We start from the raw sequence: 23599 nt of genomic DNA on the forward strand, positions 1-23599 counted from the left end.
GGAGATCTGAACACTTAAATTTGGCCTTATCTACACCATGCTCTAACCAACTGAACTAACTGGCCAACCCCCTATTCAGCATATTAAAGTGAGTACTATTTTTATGTGCATTTTTCCCCCAGTATATTGCCACCTACTATTTTGTGAGTCCTCACTAAGAAAAGGCATATGGACACCAAGATAGACCCAAACTTCCCAGCAAACCATCTTCAGTATATCTATTACACCCATTTTTTCTTGCATGTTTACATTTTTTTCACTTCTAATCTAGAACATGCAGGACTTACCAATAAAAAGCTATTCCTGATCTCTTAACACATCTCCTATTTTCAACTCATCAGCAAGGCAAACATGAATGAGCGTAAATAATGATTCTATTGGTGAATCTGCTGATCTCTCTATGGAAAATGGAGTTATGCAATGACAAATTATCTAAATAAACAAAGAAAATTAACTTAATTTTATTTTCTTTATTACTAGCATATTCATCATTACAAACCATAATCCTTCCCCACGCCTTCCACCTGACTTATCACTCCCCAAATCCCCTCCCTCCCTCCACCCATTACTAGTACCTTTGGGTTTGTTTTCTCCTTCTGTAAGTTCAACTAACTACTGTGGTTCTTTCTTTCTTTCTCTCTCTCTCTCTCTCTCTCTCTCTCTCTCTCTCTCTCTTTCTTTCTTTCTTTCTCTTTTTTCTTTCTCTTTTTTCTTTCTCTTTCTTTCCCTCCCTCCCTTCCTCACTCCCTCCTTCTCTCCCTTCCTCCTTCCTTTCCTCCTTCCTTCCTTCCTTCTTCTTTCTTAGCACCCAGTTATGATTGAGAACATGTGGTATTTTCTTTTTGTGTCTGCTTATTTCACTTAACATAATTTTTTCCAGGCTCATCCAGGTTGCTGCAAATGGCAGAATTTCATTCTTTTTAATGGCTGAGTAGAATTCCATTCTGTATATACTACATTTTCCTTATGCAGTCATCTGTCAATGGACATTTAGGTTGGGTCCATAGTTTGACTATTGTAAATAGAGCTATGAGGAACATGGGAGTGCAGGTATCTCTTCGACATGACAACATCCATTCCTTTTGATATATACCCAGTACAGGGATTGCTGGATTATATGTTAGTTCTATCTGTAGTTGTTTGAGGAATCTCCATACTGTTTTCCATAATGGCTGTGTAAATTTGCATTCTTACCAACAGTGTAGAAGAGTTCCCCTTTGGCCACATCCTCACCAGCATTTGTTATTCTCTGTCTTTTTAATAATGGCCGGTCTAACTGGGGTGAGATGATATCTCAATGTGGTTTGGATTTGCATTTCCATGATGATTAATGATGCCTAGCATTTTTTCACATATCTGAAAAATGTATGTTTTTGTATGTATGTTTTCCTTTGAAAAATGTATGTTTTCCTTTGAAAAATGCCTATTCAGATCCTTTACCCATTTTTTTTAATTGGATTATTTGTTTCTTGTTTTTTTGTTTGTTTGTTTTGTTTTGTTTTGTTTTTCTGTATAGTTGTTTGAGTTCCTTATATGTTCTGGATATTAATCCCTTGTCAGATGTATACTGTGCAAATATTTTCTCCCACTCCATAGGTTGTCTTTTCACTTTGTTGATTGTTTCCTTGGCTGTTCAGGAGATTTTTAGTTTAATATAATCCCATCTGTTTATTTTTGTTGTTGTTGCCTGTGCTTTGGGGGTCTTATTCATGAAGTCTTGCCCAGTCCTACTTCCTGCAGTATTTCCCCTAGGTTTTCTTTTGGTAATTTTATGTTTTCAGGTCTGATATTTAAGTCTTTATTACCTTTTGAGCTGATTTTGGTATATGGTGGGAAGTACAGGTCCAGTTTCATTCTTCTGCACATGGATGTCCGATTTTCCCAGCAGCATTTATTGAAGAGGCAGTCTTTTCCCCAGTGTTTGTTCTTGTTGCCTTTGTCAAAGATCAGTTGGCTGTAAGTATGTGGGTTGATTCCTGGGTTTTTGATTCTGTTCCACTGATCTGAGTGTTTGTTTTTATGCCAGTACCTTGCTGTATTGGCTACAGAAGCTTTGTAATATAAGTTGAAGTCAGATAGTGTTATGCTTCTGGCTTGATGATGATGATGATGATGTTGATGATTGATGATGATGATTTTGCTCAGGATTTCTTTGGCTAGTAGGGATCTTTTGCTTTTCCATATGAATGTTAGGATTGCTTTTTCTATTTCTGTGAAGACTGTCATTTGTATTTTGATGGGGATTGCATTCAATCTGTAGATCACTTTGGGTAGTATGGCCATTTTCTCAATATTCATTCTTCTAATCCATGAGCATGGTATGTCTTTCCACTTTTGTGTCTCCTCTTTAATTTATTTCAGTAGTGTTTTGTAGTTCTTATTGTAGAGATCTTTCACTTCCTTGGTTAAATTGATTCCTAGGTATTTTATCTTTTTAGTGGCTATTGTAAGTGGGCTTGCTTTCTTGATTTCTTTTTCTGCTAGTTTTTNTAGGCCCAGGGCTGGCTCAGCCCCCTGGAGCAGAACGGACAGGCCTGGCTTGTGGTCCAGCCTGGCCTCCCTGGGGCCCCCTGGCCCCCCACGCCTGCCTTCTGATATTCACCTGATTCTCTCTGCTTCCCTTACAGAAAGCACTCCGATCCGAGGTAAGAGGCTCTTTCCTCGCTCCCCCACCCACGCACACACTCTCACTGACTGCCCTGCCCCCCAGGCTCCACAGGCCCCCCTCCACGTGTCTCCTCGCCACCCTGCCTGGTGTCTGTCCCGTCTCTGTGTCTCTGTGGCTGTGGGGCTGAGTGTGGCAGTGGTGATTCTTTAGCCCACCTGGCTATGGGGAGGGAGATTTCTCCTCTCCAGGAAGGACACTGCGTCCCACGCCCACCCAGAGCGCTGGGAACCAGGTGTCTGACCAGTGCTGTATGCAAAGCCCTCGTCCATCTCCAGCTTCGGCTTTGCTATCCGTAAAATGAGCACACAGAGGGGGCCTTCAAGGGAACAGAGAGACAGGCATTTTCAAAGGCCAGCTCTGACTCTGCCCCCAGCCCTCATTCCGCCAGTGCTGCCCCAGAGAATGGGCCTGGGTGGGAGCCCTGGAGAAGAATCAGTGTCCAGTCCTATCTTTACTGCAAAATGCTGTGTGACCTAGAGCAGGCTCCCTGCCCTCTCTGGGTCTTCATAGTGATACCTGCCTGCTTCCCCAGAGTCATGAGGTCAGGGGAAAGTAGGAAGCGTTCCATGGGGGCAGAGCCATCATCCACAGCCCCCAGGGAGAACCTCCCCATCTGTGGGTCCATGTTACTTTTGTGGGACAACCACTAACAAAGCTGGGGAGCTTAGACTGGATGTTTGGACTCCTGGTGCATTGGCTCTGATCAAAGCCTGTGATTCAAACACACTTGGGGATAGTCACTCATCCTCCTTTACTCATGGTTAACAGGCACTTGGGTCCATGCCTGTGATTCAAACATACTTACACACATTCACTCGGTTTTATGTACTTATGAGAATGAAGACTTTGATCCCGCCTGTGATTTCAAACATACTTGTGGAAACCTTTGCCTCATTTTTTATTCGTGGGTGCTGAAGTATGTTATCGACCCCATAATCTCAACGTACTCAGCTTCATTTACTTGTGAAAATGAGGACTTTTTCCAGGCTTGCGATTTCAAATATCCTTGGGGAAATCTTGGCCTCATTTTCATGTACTCGTGAGCGCTTTAGTGTTCGATTGAAGCCTGTGATTTCAAATATTCTTGGGAACATTCCTACATTTTTATATGTTATGGGAAGTGAAGTCTGTGGTTTGCAGCATATTGAGGGGAAATCACCCCTATTTTCATATACTTGTGGGCACTGAGACCTTGGATTTGTGATTTTAAACATACTGAGTAAATTGGCTTCTTTTTTAATGTCTTTATTCACTCATCACCAACAAATTCTTTGATCCAGGCTTGTGATTTCAAACACACTTGGGGCATTTTAATGTCCGCTTTATTTGTGAATGTAAGAGGCTTTCAATCAGCCCTCTGATTTCAGACACTTTTGAAAATTCAGTCTAATCCTCACGTATCCATGAGCATCGTGGAGTTGGGTCTAGGACTGTAATTTCAGACGCACTTGAGGAAGTTCATTCACTTATTCATGAGCCCCAGGATCTTGAATCCAGATCTGTGGTTTTAAACATAGGTGGGTGAATTTAGACCTATTTGCTTAGATGAATTCAAATACCTGGTGAAATTCTAACTCCTCTTCAATGAGTTTCAGGCACAGAAGACTTTGATTCAAGCCTTTGATTTCAAACGTGCTTAATGCATATTCATTTCAACATCCTTTACTTTAGCTGTTGTGGGGTGTAACCCTGTCCTGAAATTCCAAACACCCTTCAAGAAGTACAACCCTGTCTTCGTTAACTTACAGGCACTGAGAGCTTTGAGGCCTGTGATTCCCAACACACTTGTGAAACCCAGACCCGTGTCCATTGACACCTGGGCTCTGCTCAGAACCCACAAGCCAGCCACCAGCTCCCCGAACTTGTACAGTACGTGTGGTGGCTGTTTACGTCCCTGCTTCTCTCAGATGAATGTTATGGGTTGTGAATGCCAACTCATTTTCCTCTTGGCCTGGGGAGCATCACTTAGTGCTTTGGCAAACACACCCCCATGGCAAACACACCCTCATGTCACACACTCTTCCCCAGCTTTGTCATTTAACTTGGCAGTCATTTATGAGGACCACCTGCGTGACCAGTTGCTTTTACAGTAGAACTGGAGGATTTGATGGGGAGTCCGGCGTGTCCAGGCTAGCACAGGGATAGGCTGGGGGGGGGGGGATATCAGCCAGGGAGCCCCCAGCCCAGCTGGGACTTGTAGGCGAACTCACCTCTTGTGTCTGCTTCTCTGGCCCAGCCAGAACAGGAGACAGGCCAGACAGGACTCTGGGACAGCCCTCCCTGCCCACCCTCAGCCCCCCTCTGACTGGCCAAGCTTTCTCTCTCTCCCTACAGGAGCCCTGCAGATCGAAAGCAGCGAAGAGACTGACCAGGGCAAATACGAGTGTGTGGCCACCAACAGTGCCGGTGTGCGCTACTCGTCACCCGCCAACCTCTACGTGCGAGGTAGGGAACGCCGTATCCAGGTCAAAGGCAGGGACCCGCCCCATCCTTTTCCCCACCCTGTTCGGGCTCACAGCCTCCGGGCTCCTCCGTCCCCTGCAGACCCCGGCTGCAGTGGGACCTTGGGTGAGGTGGCTACCCTCTCTGGACCTCAGTTTCCTTGCCTGTAAAATGGGGGTGGCTTAAATCCCCCTCCGTGCCTTATAACACATGCCCCATGGGCAGTAGGACTTGGGGAAGTCAGCCATGGCAGGATGGGAGGGAGCCAGGCGGCGGGGAGGGGTGTCAGTGTTGGGCCTACAGGGCCGGGGGAGCCTGCAGGCCTCTGCCCCGCCCCCCGCCCGCCCACCCACCCACCGAGTCAGCTTCTGTGGTGTGTCGTGCCTTCCCGTGTTGTGTGCTGGCTTTGCTTCTCCAGACTCTGTGGCCTCGTAGCTCCTCGCTTCACTGCCCCATGCCCCCCGTCCAGTGCCCTCAATCTAAGAGTTGGGGAGGGGTCTTTGAGGCTGGCCTCCTGCCCACTGGCCCATGCACCCTTGGCTGTCCCAGAGCCTGGTGCTCTCTGTCTCCTCTTAATGACCCTCAGGAGAGGACACGTTCAGGCCAATGGGAGGCCGGGGCCACAGCAGGCACATGCCCCGGCGGGGCCTGGTGGTTCATCCAGCTGAGACAGGCACGGCACCCAGCGAAGCAGTTGCTCACTGTTTCTGATTCCCACTTCATCATGCCCAGAATCGTGGGGTCTTTGCCTCAGTCCCCGCCCCCAAGGAAGCTTCTATACAAACTTCCTTCCTTCTGGGTCCCTGGGTGCCTCCTCAGAGGTGCACGGGGGCTCTGCTGCCCCCAGATGCCTCTGTCGACCCCTCTTCTCTCTGTGTCGGCTCTCTCAGGTCCTTTCAGAACTCTGAATCTGCCTCCTCCTCCATCTCACGCCTCCTAATGGCTGTTTTTGATAAGATGGGTGGTAGAAACAGCTTCCGCCGGGACACCAGGGCCCCATTCACACCTCAGGCCTGTCGCAGTCAGCTCTGTGTAATGGACCTGATTGCATCCTTCTCAAGACCTCAGTTTCCCCAATGCCGTACACCAAGCCCTAGTCATTCTCCACTGGGGAAGCCGGGTGGCTCTGCCCCCACCCACAAACCCTCGCCCCCTTCTGCCCCCATCAACCACAGCTCTCACTGGCCCTGAAGTGACTCCTTGGTTCTAGACCTTGGATTTGGCATCTCATGTCTGAGGAGGAGGTCGCGTGGAAGGGGGGGATGGGGATGTGGGCGTGTGGGTGGGCTGGAGGGTGGGGGCACATCTGATCCACCGCCACGGCACCTCTGGTGAGTTGTAACATGTTCATGACTTCGACTGACTGGTCTTCGTCTAACCTGCTTATTTCTCTGCCAACACCTGGGATGGGGGTTTGTACGTCTGGCAGGGCTCAAAAGAGAGAGTGGGGTTAGCAGGTGTGGGATGGGGAGGGGGTGTGGCCTTTAGCAGGGGTGTAAGAAGGGAGGGGGCCTTCTGTGTCCTCAGCCCCCAGAGGCGGGGTCCCCAGCATGAGCCTCCTTCCTTTGGGGGGCAGTTGAGGAGCCAGGTCCGGCATCCCAATCTTTGTCTGGGTCTCAGATGCTTCAAAACTGAATTGAGAAAAGAATCTAGAAAGGCAAATGTATGTCTTGTATGTCGAGGGCAGAGTAGAGGGGGGAAAAAAAAGGTCATTGCTGTTCTTTTTATTTTTTATTTTTTATTTATTTTTTATTTTTGGTTTAAAGAAAAAAAAAACTACGACAAACTATTGCAGCTTTTAGCCTTGGGAAGTCCTCTTTTTACTCTCTGTATCTCCCCTATTTTTTCTCTTCTCCCCATGTCATTGTGTTCCGCATCAAACCCCCTTTACATCCCTCAGAGCTTCGAGAAGGTTGGTGTGTTTTTTTCTTTTTTACTTTCTTTACCCACATTTTTACATTCTGAAAATGACACGCACATACACAAAACACACACAGACACCACACAGACACCATGCAGACATGCGCACACACACACACACACACACACAAAATGAACTAAATAAAAATGGAATGTGAATAAGAAGTAATAAATGCAAAGCAAACAAAACAAAACAAAAAACCGCCAAGTGAGAGCAAAACCCAGAAAGACACGAAAATCTCAGCCGCGCCCAGCCCGGCCCAGGGCCGGTCGCACACATGCGATGCTTGCATTGTGGTCGCCTCTGCATCCCTTGGTGATGTTGTTGCTAAGTTTTTTGCACTCCTCGTCGTCATGGTAACTTGGGCCTGATGCATGCTGGGAGAATGTAAAAATTTCTCTGCATGCTACTCTTGTTGGTTTGGTGAATTCCCAACGCCTTCTGTTGGAGTGTTTCTTGTCTTCCGTTTCGTTTTTCTGTTTTGGTTTTCTTCTTTTTTCTTTTTTCCTTTTTTTTTTTGTTTTTTTGGTTTTGTTTTGTTTTGGGGGGGGAAATTGATTGGTTTGTTGTTTCTCCCCCCACTCCCATCCCTTTCCCCTTGGTTCCCTTCTCCTCCAAAGCGATTTGTCTTTGGTTCTATCTTGTTTCTGTGCTATTTGGTTTCGGTTTCTTGGGCTGAGCTGTTCTGTGGTTGTTCTCAAAAACGCATTGTGATTTAAAAGCCAGTGTTCCTGTCCCAGCTATCATCCAGGAGGGTGGAAGGAGTCCCACAGCTGGGATGCTGGGGCAGAAAGTGACCGCCTTGTAGGCACCTGGGCACAAGGGAGGTAGCACAGATGGATGGTGGGAGGTCAGAGCCTGGAAGGGGTATGTGGGGAGAGCAGCCCAATTTACCTGACCTACTGGCCAGCCCCGTCTTTTCCAGGGCTAGAACCCAAGTACCCACTCCATCATGGCAGCCATATTGGAAGGGAGCTTAAGCAGACATAATCCCATTCTTCCATCTTAGCATGAGACTATTTCTCTCCCTTCCGAGGAACCCCCAAAACAGACATTTGAAGTGCATCTGAACAGGCACCAGCATTTTGAGTTCTCATTAAGTATAGTGACATGTCCAAATATGGATAATGGTCGATTTAAAATGGGGGTGTGGGATGGTGTGGTATCAGCACCATCCTTCCAGGACAAATATATGCTTGACACAGAGTCATCACTCCAAATGGCAGCTGGTGTGGATGGCTTTGTATGCATCCTGGCTGGGAACAGATCTGGAACTGCCCCTCAGAAAATATAGCATGACAGACTTTGGAAGAAATACTTGGCTGGTTATCTGTCCTGGAGCACTATGCCTCTGCCTCATAGGCAGCACTGGCTGCTTTCCTCACTCCTTCTCAGGCTCTGGGCCTAGTCACAGGCATCTTTTGTCCAGCAGCACAGCATGGTCACTTTCTGAGTACCTGAGCATCAGAGCTGGGGAATTCTGGAGAAGACCCAGGGGAGCCTTGGACACAGCCTCTCCCCCGTGCTGCCTCCCCAACTCTGCCTCTGCTTTTCTCTTCCTCTCTCTCTCTCAACTCTCTTTCTCTCTGTGTCTCTCTCTCACTCTTGCAAACCTTCAGAGATGCATGCCCCCATTTTCTGCTCACCCCCCAAGAAAAGGCAAGCCCTTTGGAGGTCTCATTTCAGCCCCAAAGAAAGCCCAATAAACCCCAATAAAATATCTGTTTAGATTTCTAACCACCAGACCCCACCCAGCTCACCGCCCAGCTCAGATGATAGTTGAGGGCAGAGTCCAGCCTGTTTGAGATCACTATTTTTCCCTCTTGTTCCCCATCCACCTTCTCTAAACTACCGAGGATTAACTCCAGAGCCAAGTAGGCAAGACAGGTTTAGGTGTAATAAGAAGGGATTTATTTCTCCTGTCTCCTTATTAACCAAGTGAAAGCTGCCAGTCTGACCCTTAGGGAAACCCCAAAAGAAGGGAGAAAAGGGTCTCCTAGCCCTTCCACCAAAGCTAGGCCTTGGTGAATTGGAACTGAGGGGACTGAGGGTTTCTGAAGACCACTTGGACTTTTTGGTGGTATAGCCTAGTGGTGAGAGCACAGGCTCTGGACTCTGACAGACCCGGATTCCAATCCTACCTCTTCCTCTCCCTAGCTATGTGACTTGGGCCAGTCATTTGATCATTTGGAGTCCCCATTTCCTCACCCAAACAGGAGAAATCATAAATGTGCCTAGCTCACAAAGTAGTTGTGAGGATTCCTTTGAGCTAACACTTGTCAGGCACCCTATGTAGTGAACATATAAAGTTGCCATTAGGATTGTTGTAAGAAAGGGAAGTAAATATTCAAGCAAATGATCTGGGCAAGTCACTTCCCTTCTTTGGGGTCCTCAGTTTCTCCTTTACATACCTCACCTGTCCACTGTTGGAATAATATAGCATATGGGAAACTGCTTTGAAAAGAATCATAGGACAGAAGCTCATTCATTTGCCCAATCCTCATTTTTTACTACTGGTTTTCTGAGCCCATCCCATAATCTCATTTCCTTCTGGCTCCAACCCCATCCCCATGAGATCAGTGGCCTCCTCAGAGCCACAGCTCTCAGCTTCCTCTGTGCCATTCCACCAAAAAGTGCAGCAGCCACAGAAGGGAGCAGTAAAAGCCCAGTTTAAGTATTAGGCTACCCTTGCAGAAAAGTACCAGCCCACCAGCAGAGATAGGCCACCTGGCATGTTCTGGCCTGAAAGCTACAAGGATTTACATTGTTGCCAGAGTAGCCAGTCTCAGGAATTAACTGCAAGGAATACCCCACCCCCAACCTAACTCTTCTTTTATCTGACAATCTCTAACTCTGGGTGATTCAGGTGGTGGAATATTCAGATTTGCCCTTCTCCTGCAATTTATCTCAGTGATCCAAAGGGCAGAGATCAAAACCATGCCCATCTTTTAATGTAGCTGGCAGCTCCACTCCCAGAATTCTCCTGGGGAAGATGATACTCAGGCTTTTGACAAGGTGGGAAAATGATCAGATTACATTCTCCCTGGCTGTTCATTTTCTTTCTTTCTTTCTTTCTTTTCTTTTTTTTTTTTTTTGTCTCTTTAAAATTGTAAGCTTTTAAGGTGTGACTTAGTGGCTAAAAGTGGTGTCTTTACCACCTGTCATAGCCACATAGCATTATTGAACCATGGTGCACGAGACCCATTAAAATGGTGTTCCGCTCACCTGATGCTGTGGAAACTCGAAGCAAGCTGGAGATATCAGAGAGAACTTTCCACCTTCAGGAGACTTAGGATATCTTCACGGTTTTGGAAGAGGCAAATGGGACTGGAATAATTTAACTCAAAGTCTCGGATGCTGAGCTAAGAAACCAGGACTTGGTGCCTGACACCAGTCAGGTCCAGATTGCCTCAATTTCCAGGTCTTCCTCAGAACGTCTTTTTGTGACCCATTCTCAGATCTTTCAGATCAATCCATAGCATGTAATTTTATGGGACAAATTATTTTGAAAATTAAATTTCTAGCACACAAGCCCTATAATTGGTGGATGTGACCTGTAGATGTTCCCCTTACCTCCTGCCCACTGCCCCACCCCCCAAAATGGGTAGATACAAATATTGGGCTCAGAACACCCTTCTCTATCCCCAGAAAGACTTCCATTGGGGTATGTTGGCCAGTTCCCCAATTCCTGCTGACCACACCTGGCCATGTCCCCCCCAATCCAAGTCCCATGACTTGACCCTGGGGTCTAGTGATGTTAGATCAGGACTCAGCCCTTCTCATCCCACCCTCATCCTGGGGGGAGAGGGGGCTCCAGGGGTGGGGAGGTGGGCGACCCTCCATTGGGGCATGGCGGGGAGCCAGGAGGGGGGCGTTCTGCAGGAACACTGAGCTCTAAACACCTCTCGTCTGCTGCCTGACTTACACCCTTTGCATTGCTGTTTCCTCTGTTTTTTGGAGGGGGGAGGTTGGGGGTCGTGAGGGGACAATTAGATTACACCTTGTCATTTGGAAAGCCCCATGTCTCTGGCGGCCACAGCGAGGGGCATGAGGGGAGTCAGCCAATTGGCAAGAACCGGGTGGGATAAAAAAAGAGGAGGGGAGAGAGGGTACCAAAAAATAAAAATTAAAAAAAACATCTATGGTGCTGCAAAACATCCAGCTCAAAATGCCAACTACTTGCCAAGGCTGCTGGTCAGCCCGTGGGCCAGGGGTCCAGCCAGGTCCCTCTGGGCCTTGCACGCTATGTTGGTGGCAGAGGGAGCTGGCGGTGGGAGTGGGGAGCCTAGAGGGAGGGGATGGGGCACGACAGGATGGTAGAGGAGGGGGAGGGGAAGGAAGATGCCCTAGGCAAGCCGAGAGGCGGTGCCCATCCTCCCTGGACCACAGGCTGGGATTCAAAGGAGGGGCCGAGAAATGGGCTTTGGAATTAGGCTTCCAACCCCCTCCCTTCCCCCCGACAGGTGTAATCTAAGCTTAACAAACCCCTTGGAGGCTGCACAACTTCTTGGCATCTCTCCTGCCCTCCCCATACGCATATTCATTTTGGAGTTTGGAGAAGCATCCAGAATCTTCTCTCACCCCAAAATGCCCAGCAGAGCGCCCCCCCTCCCCTCGGAGCTGTGGCTTGCTGGATCGTTGAGATGTCTGACACTGTCGGGTTCCCTACCTAGTGCTTCAATCAGATCACCTCACTTTTGAGTTTCCTTCCCCACCTTCCTCTACCCCCCACCCCAACCCTGAACCCCCTTTTTGGTTTTTGAGTTTCTGCCTCTTCCTGCCTGGGGGAGGGGTCGTCTCCTGGTTGCTTTGACGGTTTTTGAGTTGTTTTTCCATGTGAATCGGGGTTTGAAGCGACCACCCCCCCAACCTGCTACCCCCCCCACCGCCCACCCTTCCGACCCCCTCGCCCACGCGGGTCCCCCTCACTGGGACCCTCCGGCTACTCGGTGACGAGAAGAGCTGGAAACCAGAGCCAGCTGAAGCGTGCTGAGGACCAAGGCTGGTGTGGTCCCCTTATAACCCGCCTGGACCCTCCATTCAGGTCGGTAATTGGGGGCGGAGGTCCCACGGGGCCTCTCCGTCCTGTGGGCTCCGCACCCACCTTATTTTCTAACCTGCACCTCAAGCTTGCAGCTGGGGGTGGAAAGATGATGTGGGTGGGTGTCAGCACCATACGGGGCAGAACACAGCGTCAGCCACCTGCCCTTGCTGGCTGGGAGGATGCCCAGGGGCTTTACAAGGCCCACAGTGGGGGTCTGAGTCACATAGTGCCAGTGGGCATGATCCTCCTCAAACTCGTGGCAAACCAGCCTCTGCCTACAGGTCACTCCTAGAAACAAATGAGGTGGGTGAGAAGCAAGTAGGCAAAGTCTCTTAGGTGTCAGAGAAGCCTTTACAGATTATTAGCAGGCCCATTTAACTGATGGCTGCTGGCCGTATTGGGGATTGCGTGCACTAAAATTACTGTTGCTGATAAATGCCCTCCCACAATTAACTGACTTATAGATAACAACCTTTACAGCAAGTCTTTTACATATTCAAGATGTGTGCTTTGTCTCCACTTCTAAAAAGAGTCAGAATTGCCTTCCAAATTAATACCCCCTAAGGGGAGATATTTGAAAATAAGATCAGAAATGAACAGCACCTTTTGGATGAGATGTTGACCCTTACAGAAGAGATAAGTTGGCCTGACATGTAACCTTTAGATCCTAAAGCTAGATCTTACTCCCTTTGATGTTCCAAAAATCTTTTTGGGTATGAGTCTTTTACTGATGGCTTCTGGGCATTTATTATGAGGGCTGCTGGGTATTATTCAACTGGTGGCTACTGGCCACCAGTAGTATCACCAATAGTTGATAGAGCTGTATGTAGGTGATGGGTACTTTTGCCCTCCTTGGTGTCCTCAGAAGGTGGGGACACACAGGCTCGAAATAGCTGATGCCAGGAAGAGACACCTGGCCATAATCCTTGCTACTCACCGTGATGAGAGAAGCTCATTTTATCTGAGAGGCAGAGACCAGGCAGGCCTGGCTTTGAGCTCTGGCCACCCCACTTCCTTCCTTTGTGACTTCCAGTAGTCCTGTCATATCTCTGAGCCTCTGCTCCCTCACCTGCAAAATGGGCATAAAGATATTTGCCTCTGATACTTAAAGCAAGGCAGGGATTCAATAGAAATTCTTATTTTTCTGTTTTTTTCTTTTCTTTTTTTAAACTGTATTTTATTTTCAGACTCCCTTAAGGTAGAGAATCTATTTGATCTTCCCAGCAGCTGAGAGGCTAGAAGGTAACCTCACCAGTCCCATGCCTGGACTGAGTACCTACTGCGTGCCGGGCACTGCCCCAGTCAAATTAATGCCATTTTCAGCAGGTTACCCAACTGCCTCCACTTTACAGATGAGGAAACTGAGGCTCCAGGAGGATGGGGGTCCTTCTCAAGGCCACAGGGCTCATTCAGCCACATCAGTTTGCCCACCTCTGCCTGGAGAGGTTTTGTGTGGGATTCTGAGTCCTTCAGCAGTTCACTAGTCTGTGCGATTTGAGCTTTGGGACCTCCCATTTGTTAAGCCCTAAAAGGGGGGTGGGGTATCATTGAGAAATGATCTGAGAGGGTCTTTAGAGAGAGGCTTAAGCAGGGCGGGGTTGGTTTGCTCCGAAGGTTGTTTCTCCATGAGGAGCCCACCCCTGTGGCCACCTCGAACCCTGGGCCGAGGCTCTTGAGTGCCGGGCGGAGAGGCCAGATCCTGTGTTCTGCCGAGGGGGCACCTCCCTGGGGAAGCCACAACCTCCTCCTTTCAGACCCCGATTTTCAACCCCACACCCATTCCATGATTTTTTCTTCTTGCTTTTGGGTGTCGTGTTTCATTTCGGAGGGGTTTTTGGTTTGTTTGTGTTTTGGATTCTTTTTCTTTTTTTTTTTTTTTTTGGTCCCCCATTTGTTTTTTCTGGTTTTGTTTTGGACGTCGATGCCGTTTTCTGTCCTTGATTAATTAGCTCCCCCCACGCTCATCCCCCATTGTGCTCCATTTCCATGCCAACGCAGCGTGGCATTGTCCCCTCCCCCCCCCTGTGCCTCGCTGTGGATACCGGCGGCTGGCCTGGACCGTGTCCGCTGGCTGGCCGGACCCCATTCTTCCCCTACTCCCCCACCCTCCTCCCAGCCCTGCCAGAAAGCCATCCCCCCATCCCAGCCCCCCGCTGCCCCTCACCCCCACTCTGTCTGCATGGCCCCTCTGTCACCCCCTGCCACAACCCCTCCCCTCGAGCGGTACCTTTCACTCCCTCCATCCTGTCTCCAGTGTGACTCTGGACTTTTCGTGGGGCTTCGTTTTCCGAAGGGCTGCCAGCTTCCAGACCCTCACATCCACCCCCGTGGAGCCCCCCCTCCTCTTTGCCTCCTGCCCAGGTTCAGGGAACAGGTGTTGGGATTTCCAGTGAGGGACCAAGGCTGGAAGGGAGGGAATTGAGGTTGGTCGTCTTCCTCTCCTTGAGTCCCCTCTTCAGTAAAGTAGGTGAGACCCCCTAAAATCATACCCCGTTAGGCTGCATCCCCCAATACCGGGTGAAAATCCGAGGCAGGTGGGGCTGGTGAGAGTCACGAGCCTGCACTTGGTGGCCCTAATGAGTCATTTAGCTCTGCGGAGCCTCCAAGCCATCATCCATGCAGCTGAAACAAGACTCCTTTACCCACCCAAAGCTGGGGACCTACCCACGTGGCTTGTTTAGGTCCTAAGATGTGACCTGGGCACAACCCCTTTGCAGTGAGGATTTGCTAGGTTAACCTGAGTCCTTCCCACGGCAGTGAAACATCTCGCAAGGGACAGCAGCTTTTGCAAGTTCAGGTGCCCGTTACCCATCTGACTTCCGAAAATGGAGCCCCCGAAATGCGTCCTGCCGCCTTCATGGTCTGCAAGTTCGGGACAGAAGGCTGCATCCACCTCCCGCTAAGAAATGCACAGAACATGTCCCTGTTTTTTCAACGTTCAAGTTCATTCCCTTGTTTATTATTATTATTATTATTATTATTAATATCCTATTTATTCTGCCAGGGCTGTGATGTGACAATGTGGTGTGTCACATTGGGTCACATCGCTAGAATTAATATGCAGCATTAAAGTGGGCCCCCTCCCCCCTCCGTCTTTCTTTCTCTGTCCCTTCCTCTCTCTGTCCCTGTGTTCCTGCTTTTCTCTCTGTCTCTTGGCTCATCTGTCTCCTCTCTGGTTCCCACGTGCGTGTGCACTAGACGTTCTCAAATCCAGGCCTCCCCTTAGCATTCCCTCTTTCTACATCCTTCCTCCCTCTCTCCCTCTCTCTCTCTCTTTCTGTCTCTCTTTCTCTCTGAACCTATTTTGCATGATGTTTGTGACTCTGAGAGCTGCATCTATTGATGGAAACTTGTCAGATCCGACAGAAGCTTTTAGAAGGGTTTCTATACCCAAAAACCACAAAAATTTCATTAGAGTTTCTCATCTTTTCCTTGAGGGCCCCCAGGGAAGTGGGTGGGGCCCTGGAGTCACCCAAGGGGACGAGGGCTGGGGTCCGAGATCCCAGGCTCCTTCTGCCTCTATGATCACCCCTGTCCCCGTCACCAGAGAGCCAGGGAGGGTCTCCGAAGTGGCTGTCCCTCACTCTCGGGAGCAAACGGCGTGGGGGGTGGGGGGCTGCTCTCTGAAGCCACGTCCATCAGCAAAGATGAGAAACCACTGATAAATTTTTGTGTCTGTATCTGTGCTGTGATCAGCCACTCTGGTCTATGAAACCCTGTCGCTATGAAATAATGCTTCATGTCTCTTGATTATATATTGATATATCTCTCTATATATTGTTTGTGAAGTACCTTCTTTTGAAGTTTTTGGTTTCTTTGTGTTGGAATTTGGTTTTTTGATTTGGCTTTTTTGTTTGTTTTCTTTTCATTTGGGGGGAAAAATCAATTGGGGGAAAGGAAACAGCCTTGTTTATATTTAAATTGTTTTCCACTTTTTTTTTTCCTTTTTTTCTTTCTTTCCTTCTTTCTTTCTTTCCTTCCTTCTTTCTTCCTGCTTTTCTTTCTTTTTCCTCCCCACTCTGTCTCCCCACCCCTTCCACCCATCCTCCTCCCTCGCTCCCTCCCCCCCCTCCCCAGTCCGACGTGTGGCTCCTCGTTTTTCCATCTTGCCCATGAGCCACGAGATCATGCCAGGGGGCAACGTGAACATCACCTGTGTGGCCGTGGGCTCGCCCATGCCCTATGTCAAGTGGATGCAGGGGGCCGAGGACCTGACGCCTGAGGATGACATGCCCGTGGGTCGGAATGTGCTGGAACTCACGGACGTAAAGGACTCGGCCAACTATACTTGCGTGGCCATGTCCAGTCTAGGCGTCATCGAGGCAGTGGCCCAGATCACAGTGAAATGTAAGCAGGGTCCACAGGGCGCGGGGTGGTGGCAGTGTGGGCTGGAATGGATCCCCAACTCCAGGTGCAGATGGGAGGCAGAGTTGGAAAACCGCTGAGTTCTCGCTTTGGCTTTGGTCATTCATGACTGTGAAGAGGGCAGCTGTTCTTTGAACAAATATTTACTGGTTATGAATTATTCTGGGTCAGGCTCTGTGCTCTATTGAGCTCACAGGCCAGTGGGGGAGACACCCGTGTAGCCAGGCAGCGGTAATAGGGAATCATTAGAGCTGTGACAGGGGGTACAGAGCCCATCAGATCCCTACAGTAAAGGTCCCATCTCCCATGATAGTTAGGTCAGGGAAGGGGACGTCTCCAGTGAAAGACTAAAGGTTGAACAGGAGTGAGCCAGGCAAAGAGAATGAGGAACAGTGTTCGGGGAAGATGGAACAGCCTGTGCAAAGACTCAGGGAGTCTGGGGGGAGGAAACAGGTGATCATAGGTTCTCTCTCCTGATGTCTCAAGTTTGTGGTGAGATTCAGAGAAGGGTGCCCTCATAATATATCTTCGACGTTTTAGAGCAAGGGCCAACAAACTACAGCCTGTGGGCCAAATTTGGCGCTCCACTTATTTTTTATAAATAAAGTTTTATTGGCACACAGCCATGCCAGTTCATTTACACTTTGTCTGTGGAAGCTTTTGGGCTGCCATGGCAGAGCTGAGTAGTCTTGACAGAGACAGCCTGGCTTGCAAAGATGAAAATATTTACTGTCTGGCTCTTTGCAGGAAGAGTTTGCCAAGCCTTGCCCTAGGGCTGTAGAAAGTATCAGCCTTGGATGGTTTGCTGGTTATTTTCCTGAGGATTGAACTTCTCTGGCAAATGCTTCCTGGGGCCAGTGTCACGTGAGGTCTTGGGACAAGTGGGAGAGAGAGTCACAGCAGATGTGAATGGAGCTCAGCCCCCGCTGGTGGGGAAAACACACAGATGGAAAGTGAGATAACCCTAGACAGACGGTGAATTGGGCATGGGCGCCTCTAGCCAGGGTGATGAGGAGACCTTGTGGAAGGACGTTTGAGAAAGAGCCAGCCACACAGCTGTCTGCGGGTGAAACAGGGAACAGCAAGGGTGAAGTGGGAACAGACAGAAAGTGAAATTGGCTGAGCAGAGTGAACCACAGAGAGCTCTGTAGACTGGGGCTGTGAATGTTTCTTTAAACAGTAAATATTTTTCTGAAAGAGCAAATATTTCTCTTAAAAAGTAAACATTTTCAGCTTCTCAACTGTGCCATGGAAGCATAAAAGCAGCCTTCAAGGGCTGGCCCTTGGCTCACTTGGGAGAGCGTGGTGCTGACCACACCAAGTCAAGGGTTAAGATCCCCTTACCGGTTATTTAAAAAAAAAAAAAAGCAGCCTTCAATAATATGTAAGCATGGTTGTGTTCCGATAAAACTTTATTTAAAAAATCGGGTATTGGGCCGAGCCCGTGGTGCACTTGGGAGAGTGCAGTGCTGGGAGCGCAGCAGCGCTCCCGCCGCGGGTTCGGATCCTATATAGGGATGACCGGTGTGCTCACAGCGCTCACTGGCTGAGCGCGGTGCGGCCGGGCTCAAAAAGGACAAATAATAAATAAATAAATAAATAAACACATCGGGTGTCAGGCTGGCCGGTTAGGTCACACAGAGCACAGTGCTGATAACGTACCAGCCAGCCACCAAATAAAAATTAAAAACAGGTGCCAGCCCTTGGGCTGTAGTTTGCCAGCTGTTACTGTAGATGATAAAATGGGGTCTTTAGGCTTGTGGTTACTGCCAAGGAAATCAAAGCTCAGAGAGGGCAGTTGTGTGTCCAGAAGTCACACAGCCTTCGGGGTCTTCAACCAGTTCATCCAATGTGTGACCCTGCCCCCCACCCACAGCTCTCCCCAAAGCCCCTGGGACTCCCATGGTGACAGAGAACACAGCCACCAGCATCACCATCACGTGGGACTCGGGTAACCCGGACCCTGTGTCTTATTATGTCATCGAATATAAATCCAAGAGCCAGGACGGGCCGTATCAGATTAAGGAGGACATCACCACCACGCGCTACAGCATCGGTGGCCTGAGCCCCAACTCTGAGTACGAGATCTGGGTGTCGGCCGTCAACTCCATTGGCCAGGGCCCCCCCAGCGAGTCGGTGGTCACCCGTACGGGCGAGCAGGCGCCAGCCAGCGCGCCGCGGAACGTGCAGGCCCGCATGCTGAGCGCCACCACCATGATCGTCCAGTGGGAGGAGCCGGTGGAGCCCAACGGCTTGATCCGTGGCTACCGTGTCTACTACACCATGGAGCCCGAGCACCCCGTGGGCAACTGGCAGAAGCACAATGTGGACGACAGCCTGCTGACCACCGTGGGCAGCCTGCTGGAGGATGAGACCTACACCGTGCGCGTGCTGGCCTTTACCTCCGTGGGCGACGGGCCCCTCTCGGACCCCATCCAGGTCAAGACGCAGCAGGGAGGTGAGACGTGGGAACGTTAGGATTCGGGGCTACAGCAACCAGGAGCGCGGGGCTATAGCATGCAGTGACCGTGCCCAGCATCTGTCTGGTTGCTCCTTGGAAGCTGCGAAGCAATTTATGCATCCCACCTGTGCTTTAAGATATCTTCATGCTAGTGTTGAAAATCAGGGAGTTGTCCCAGAAAGTCCAAATTTTTGGCTTCCCTTGGAAAATTCGACATGGCAAGCCACTGGGGCAGCGATCGCACGTCCAGATGGATCCCAGTGGCTGTGTTTGAGACAAGGGTGTGGTGTCCTCGCACCTTCCCGTTCTCTGTTTAATCCCTGCCCCCGTCGGTGTTTGAGTCTGAGAACCCCGATCTGCTGCTGCCTCTTGAGAGAGCGGTGCTGCCTCTTGAGAGAGTGGTGCTGCCTCATTTGAAATACAGGTTGAGCATCCCTAACCCGAAAATCTCAAATCCAACATGCTCCAAGATCTGAAAATTTTTGAGCGCCGACAGGACACTCAAAGAAATGCTCCTTAGAACATTTCAGATTTCAGATTTTCAGATTAGGGTTATTCAGCCAGTTAAGTTTCTATAAATATTCCAAAATCTGAAATACTTCTGGTTCCAAGCATATTGGGTAAGGGATACTCAACCCACAATAAATGAAAGATGCCTCGACCCTCTGTCAGTGGGCTGGTCCCCCTCCCTGCTCAGGTTGAAGGATCCGGGAGGGCCACTGAGGCACGTGGGACCCCAGCTCTCTGCAGGTTCTGACCTTCTACTTTGGGGCTCAGGTTCTCAAAACCCAAAATCCAAGAGGACTCAGGCACCTGCCTAAGCAAAGGGACGGGATGGTTGGAGCTCTGTCTCTGTGTGGCAGATATAGGATGGAGATCCATATTTTAAAATATGCCCACCCACCCCACCCCCCATTTCTCAGTCACTTAATTTGTAGGGGGTGAGGATGGCACTGGAGTGATTGGAGAGATGGATTTTTAAATGTTTCTCTCCATTGGAAGAAAAGAGGGTGGGGGGATTGAGGTGGACAAGTGACATCAAGGGAAGATAGGGGGTTCCCAAGAAAATAAGAGAGATAACAGTGGGAGAACAATCCAGAAACATCCAGAGCCGAGCAGCCCTTCCTTCAAGGCAGTGCTGGGCTTCTCTTTTTGGGAGAGCGGGGACCCCTGACAGGTTGGGCACCCTTCATGGGGTGGACCCCCCTCCATGACTGTCCGTCTCCCCGCTTTCCTTCCCTGCACCGCCCCCAGTGCCAGGCCAGCCCATGAACCTGCGGGCAGAGGCCAAGTCAGAGACGAGCATCGGGCTGTCGTGGAGCCCCCCGCGGCAGGAGAGCATCGTCAAGTACGAGCTCCTCTTCCGGGAAGGCGACCACAGCAGGGAGGTGAGGTGGCCCGGCAGGGAGGGGCGGGGACCAGGCTGGCCTCTACCCCCTGCCCCCGCGCTGGCCTTCTCCGGGTGTCCCTCTGAACCTCTGTCCCCGACTGTCTCTCTCCCCCTTCTCCCTGCCCCTACTGATTGCTGATTTTTCCCTTTCACACTCCCTTCTGTTTCTGTGTCCCTCGGTGTCCCTGTCCTTTCTCCCCGCTTGCCTCTCTGCGCACCTTTTTCTCTCTCTTTGCTCTCCTGTGTCTGTCTCTCTCTGTCTCCATCTGTCATTATTGGTGTCACTGTCTCTCTTTATCTCTGTTTGTCTCTGTCTTTGCTGCTGTTGGCCTCTCGGCCTCTGTCTCTGTGTATGTGTCTCTCTCTGACTCTATCTCCCTGTCTCTCTCTGTGTCTCTGCTTATCTCTCTGTCTCTGTCCTTCTGTCTCTCTGTCTCTGACTCTCTGTCCCCTCATCCCTCTTCTCTCCACACCCCCATCCTCCATGCCCCCAGGTGGGGAGGACCTTCGACCCGACGACCAACTTCGTGGTGGACGACCTCAAGCCCAACACGGAGTACGCCTTCCGCCTGGCGGCCCGGTCGCCACAGGGTCTGGGCGCCTTCACCTCGGTGGTGCGGCAGCGCACGCTGCAGTCCAGTAGGTGTCTCGCGGGGCCACCCTTCTCTGCGGGGGGGACCCGCGGCCCAGCCACACACGGCCCCTCCGTGGACTGACCCAGGTGGAGCCTGCCACGGGGGGTGCGGGGCACCTCTGGGCCGGTCCCCACTTTACTCTTAGGCCTTGGACACGTCCGCCCATGCTGTGCCTCAGTTTCCCCTCCAGTGCAGTGAGGGTCTCTGTGTCCCTGGGCCTGGTGGTCTGGATCGAGACTCGAGGAGGAGAAGGGGCTGATTTTGCCCCTAGTTCAGGGGGTGTTGCTGAGGCACCTCCTCTCTCCTCCCCTTCTCCTGGATTGGGGGCTGAGGGAACAGCCTTGCTACCCCCATTTCCCAGGAGTTTTGAGGGGTGCAGTGAGGCTGGAGTCGCAGCCAAACCCCATCGTTCTCAGAGAGAGCAAAAGACACAGACAAACCATCTCCCCAGTGGCCCTTCCTTCCCTGGGCAGGGAACCATGGCTCTTAAGAACCCAGGACAAGGTCCCCAATTGCTGAGGGTGGGGGAGGGGCAGGTTCGGTGTCAATGCCAGGTTTTGGGTGGGGAGGGGGTGCAGCCCCAGTTAGGGGCTTTCAGATTCCTGGAGTTCTTTGCTGTGCCCGCCCGGCCTCCCTGCCGCAGACAAGTCACCCTAGACCCGACAGCTGGCTCTGGGCCACACTGTGGCCCCTGCTGCTGCCACCGCCACCCTCTCTGCCTGCTTCAAGCTCGGACCTAGGCAGGACCCTTCTGCTGTCTCCCTGCCTCCCCCACCTCCCTTCACCCCCTCCTCTCCTCTCAGCCTATCCCCAGGTGACCTTCCTGCCAGGGTGGGCTTCCCGCCGTGGTCCCCTCGCACTCCATGCCTCCCCCCCTTCTTGGTCAGTCACCCCAGGCTTTGTTCCAGAAGCAGCCGCCGTGTCCAAACCTTCAAGCCCCCTGGGTGTGTGCACACAAGGGGGTCTCGGGTCAGTCGGGGTGACATCAACTCGGGCCGGGGCATCTGAGCCGCTGGGATCAGGGGCCTTGGAGACACACAACCTCCCGCCACCTCCCCCCAGCTCCCCATCCCTCCTTCCCATTCCCCTCTGTGCCGAGCCGAGCTGAGCGCTCAGCAGCTCAGGGTGTCCGGGCGTGTCTGCATAAGGTGGAGTCAGTGAGGGTGGCCCGTGGCTTGGGTGGCCACCCGAGAGACCGGCAGAGGTGCCGCAAAGGTGAGTACACGCCGGTCTTGAGTAGGTTCACAAAGACGGCCCACCCTGCGTGCCCCCCGCCCACCCTGGCAGCTCTGGACTGCACCCCCAGTCCACAGCCCAAAGCCAGCCCCCGAAACACTCCCTCCAACCACGCTGTACACGTGTGGCTGTTTTTCTGCACACACCTGCCCCGTCCCGTCCTGAGACATCACGCAGGTTGGGCTGGATTGTGAAGGACGCGACCTCCAAGGTCACCTAGAGAGTGGCTTCGGCCCAGCCACGTGAACCTCCGGGGCGGCCCAGGACAGGGAATGGGGGACAAGAGACTCCCCGCTTCTCACCCCGAGACGGGTGGGACCCAAGAGAACTGGCAGCAGAGACTCAGGGCCAGGCGTATCCCCCCGGGGGCTGTGGGCTCCTTAGGCTGAACACAAGGGTAGGTGGAGGCCAGACCACTCAGCCGTGGGTCTCCCCCGACACGTCCCACCCTCCTGCCTCATTGGCGCCAGCCCAGAACTGCAGTGGCCACGCTGGTGACCGGAGACCCACCAAGAGTTGGGTCTGGCCTTGTAGCTGAGCACTCCGCCGTTCCCTCCCTCGTAAGAAAGTCTTATAAGTTAGCAGTTGAAGAGTGGAAGGTAGGTAACCAGACTGGGAGTTTTCTGGAAGGCGCCTTTCTTTCTTTTATTATGGTTTTTCTCATCATCATCACCATCACCGTTGTTTCTTATTTTATTATGGTTTTGGTTTTATTTTGCCTCCCCCTTTCTCAGCAAATCCATTCCTTCCGGAACATTCCTTGGTTGATTTTTCCGTTCCTGCCTGATTCCCACCCCACCCCCTCCAGGGCACTTTTGGTTGGGGTGGCTGGTCAAGAAATGGGGGAGGGGCCTCCTGTGTCTAGTTTTAGGGGAGGGATCTCCAGTGTTTCACTTACAGTGAGGCCAAGGGGTCATTCTAGTTGAAGTAAGCTATTGAGGTGGCTTCCAGTGTCCCAATGTTCTTGAGGACCCAGAGCTCGGATGGGTCTCTGAGTCTCAAAGCCTAGCACAAGGGTGCATACGTAGTAATTCCTCAATGAACACCTGCTTGACAAATGAAGCTGGCATAATGGTGACAGTTTTCACTACCTTGACATCAAGCAAGGCTCATCACCTCCCTGGGCCTCCCTCCAGGTGGTGCAGGTCTAAAGTGGGCAGGCAGTGTGGGAGTCCGCAGCTGGTGCAGGCTGAGGTCTGAGCTTCCAACCCCAAGCCAAGACAGCCCATGAACAATGGCTAAATCTGGGGGCAAATCTGGACTTTGTCACCTCCTCACCATGTGCCTTTGGGCAGGCAACTTGCTATATCTGATCCTCAGTTTCCTCACCTGTAAAATGGAACCCACCCCACTTCGGGGTTTCCAGAAGGATTTAGAGAGGCGATATTTACGTCATGCCTCCAGGATAGGTCCAGGCACCCAGTAGTTACACAACCA

General features: G+C 51.0%; 1 protein-coding gene across 1 annotated transcript in view; it reads left to right on the plus strand.

Moving 5' to 3' along the window:
- The window catches only part of PTPRS (protein tyrosine phosphatase, receptor type, S), a 69453-nt gene that overhangs the window by 19799 nt on the left and 26055 nt on the right, over positions 1–23599 (plus strand). The window contains exons 5-10 of the mRNA XM_008571519.1: positions 5003–5113; positions 7011–7022; positions 16153–16422; positions 18317–18898; positions 20156–20289; positions 20786–20930. Coding sequence (XP_008569741.1) covers positions 5003–5113; positions 7011–7022; positions 16153–16422; positions 18317–18898; positions 20156–20289; positions 20786–20930 — 1254 coding nt within the window. The remainder of the gene's footprint in view (positions 1–5002; positions 5114–7010; positions 7023–16152; positions 16423–18316; positions 18899–20155; positions 20290–20785; positions 20931–23599) is intronic.

This window comes from Galeopterus variegatus, unplaced genomic scaffold (assembly GCF_000696425.1).
Source record: "Galeopterus variegatus unplaced genomic scaffold, G_variegatus-3.0.2 Scaffold695, whole genome shotgun sequence".
Taxonomy (NCBI): domain Eukaryota; kingdom Metazoa; phylum Chordata; class Mammalia; order Dermoptera; family Cynocephalidae; genus Galeopterus; species Galeopterus variegatus.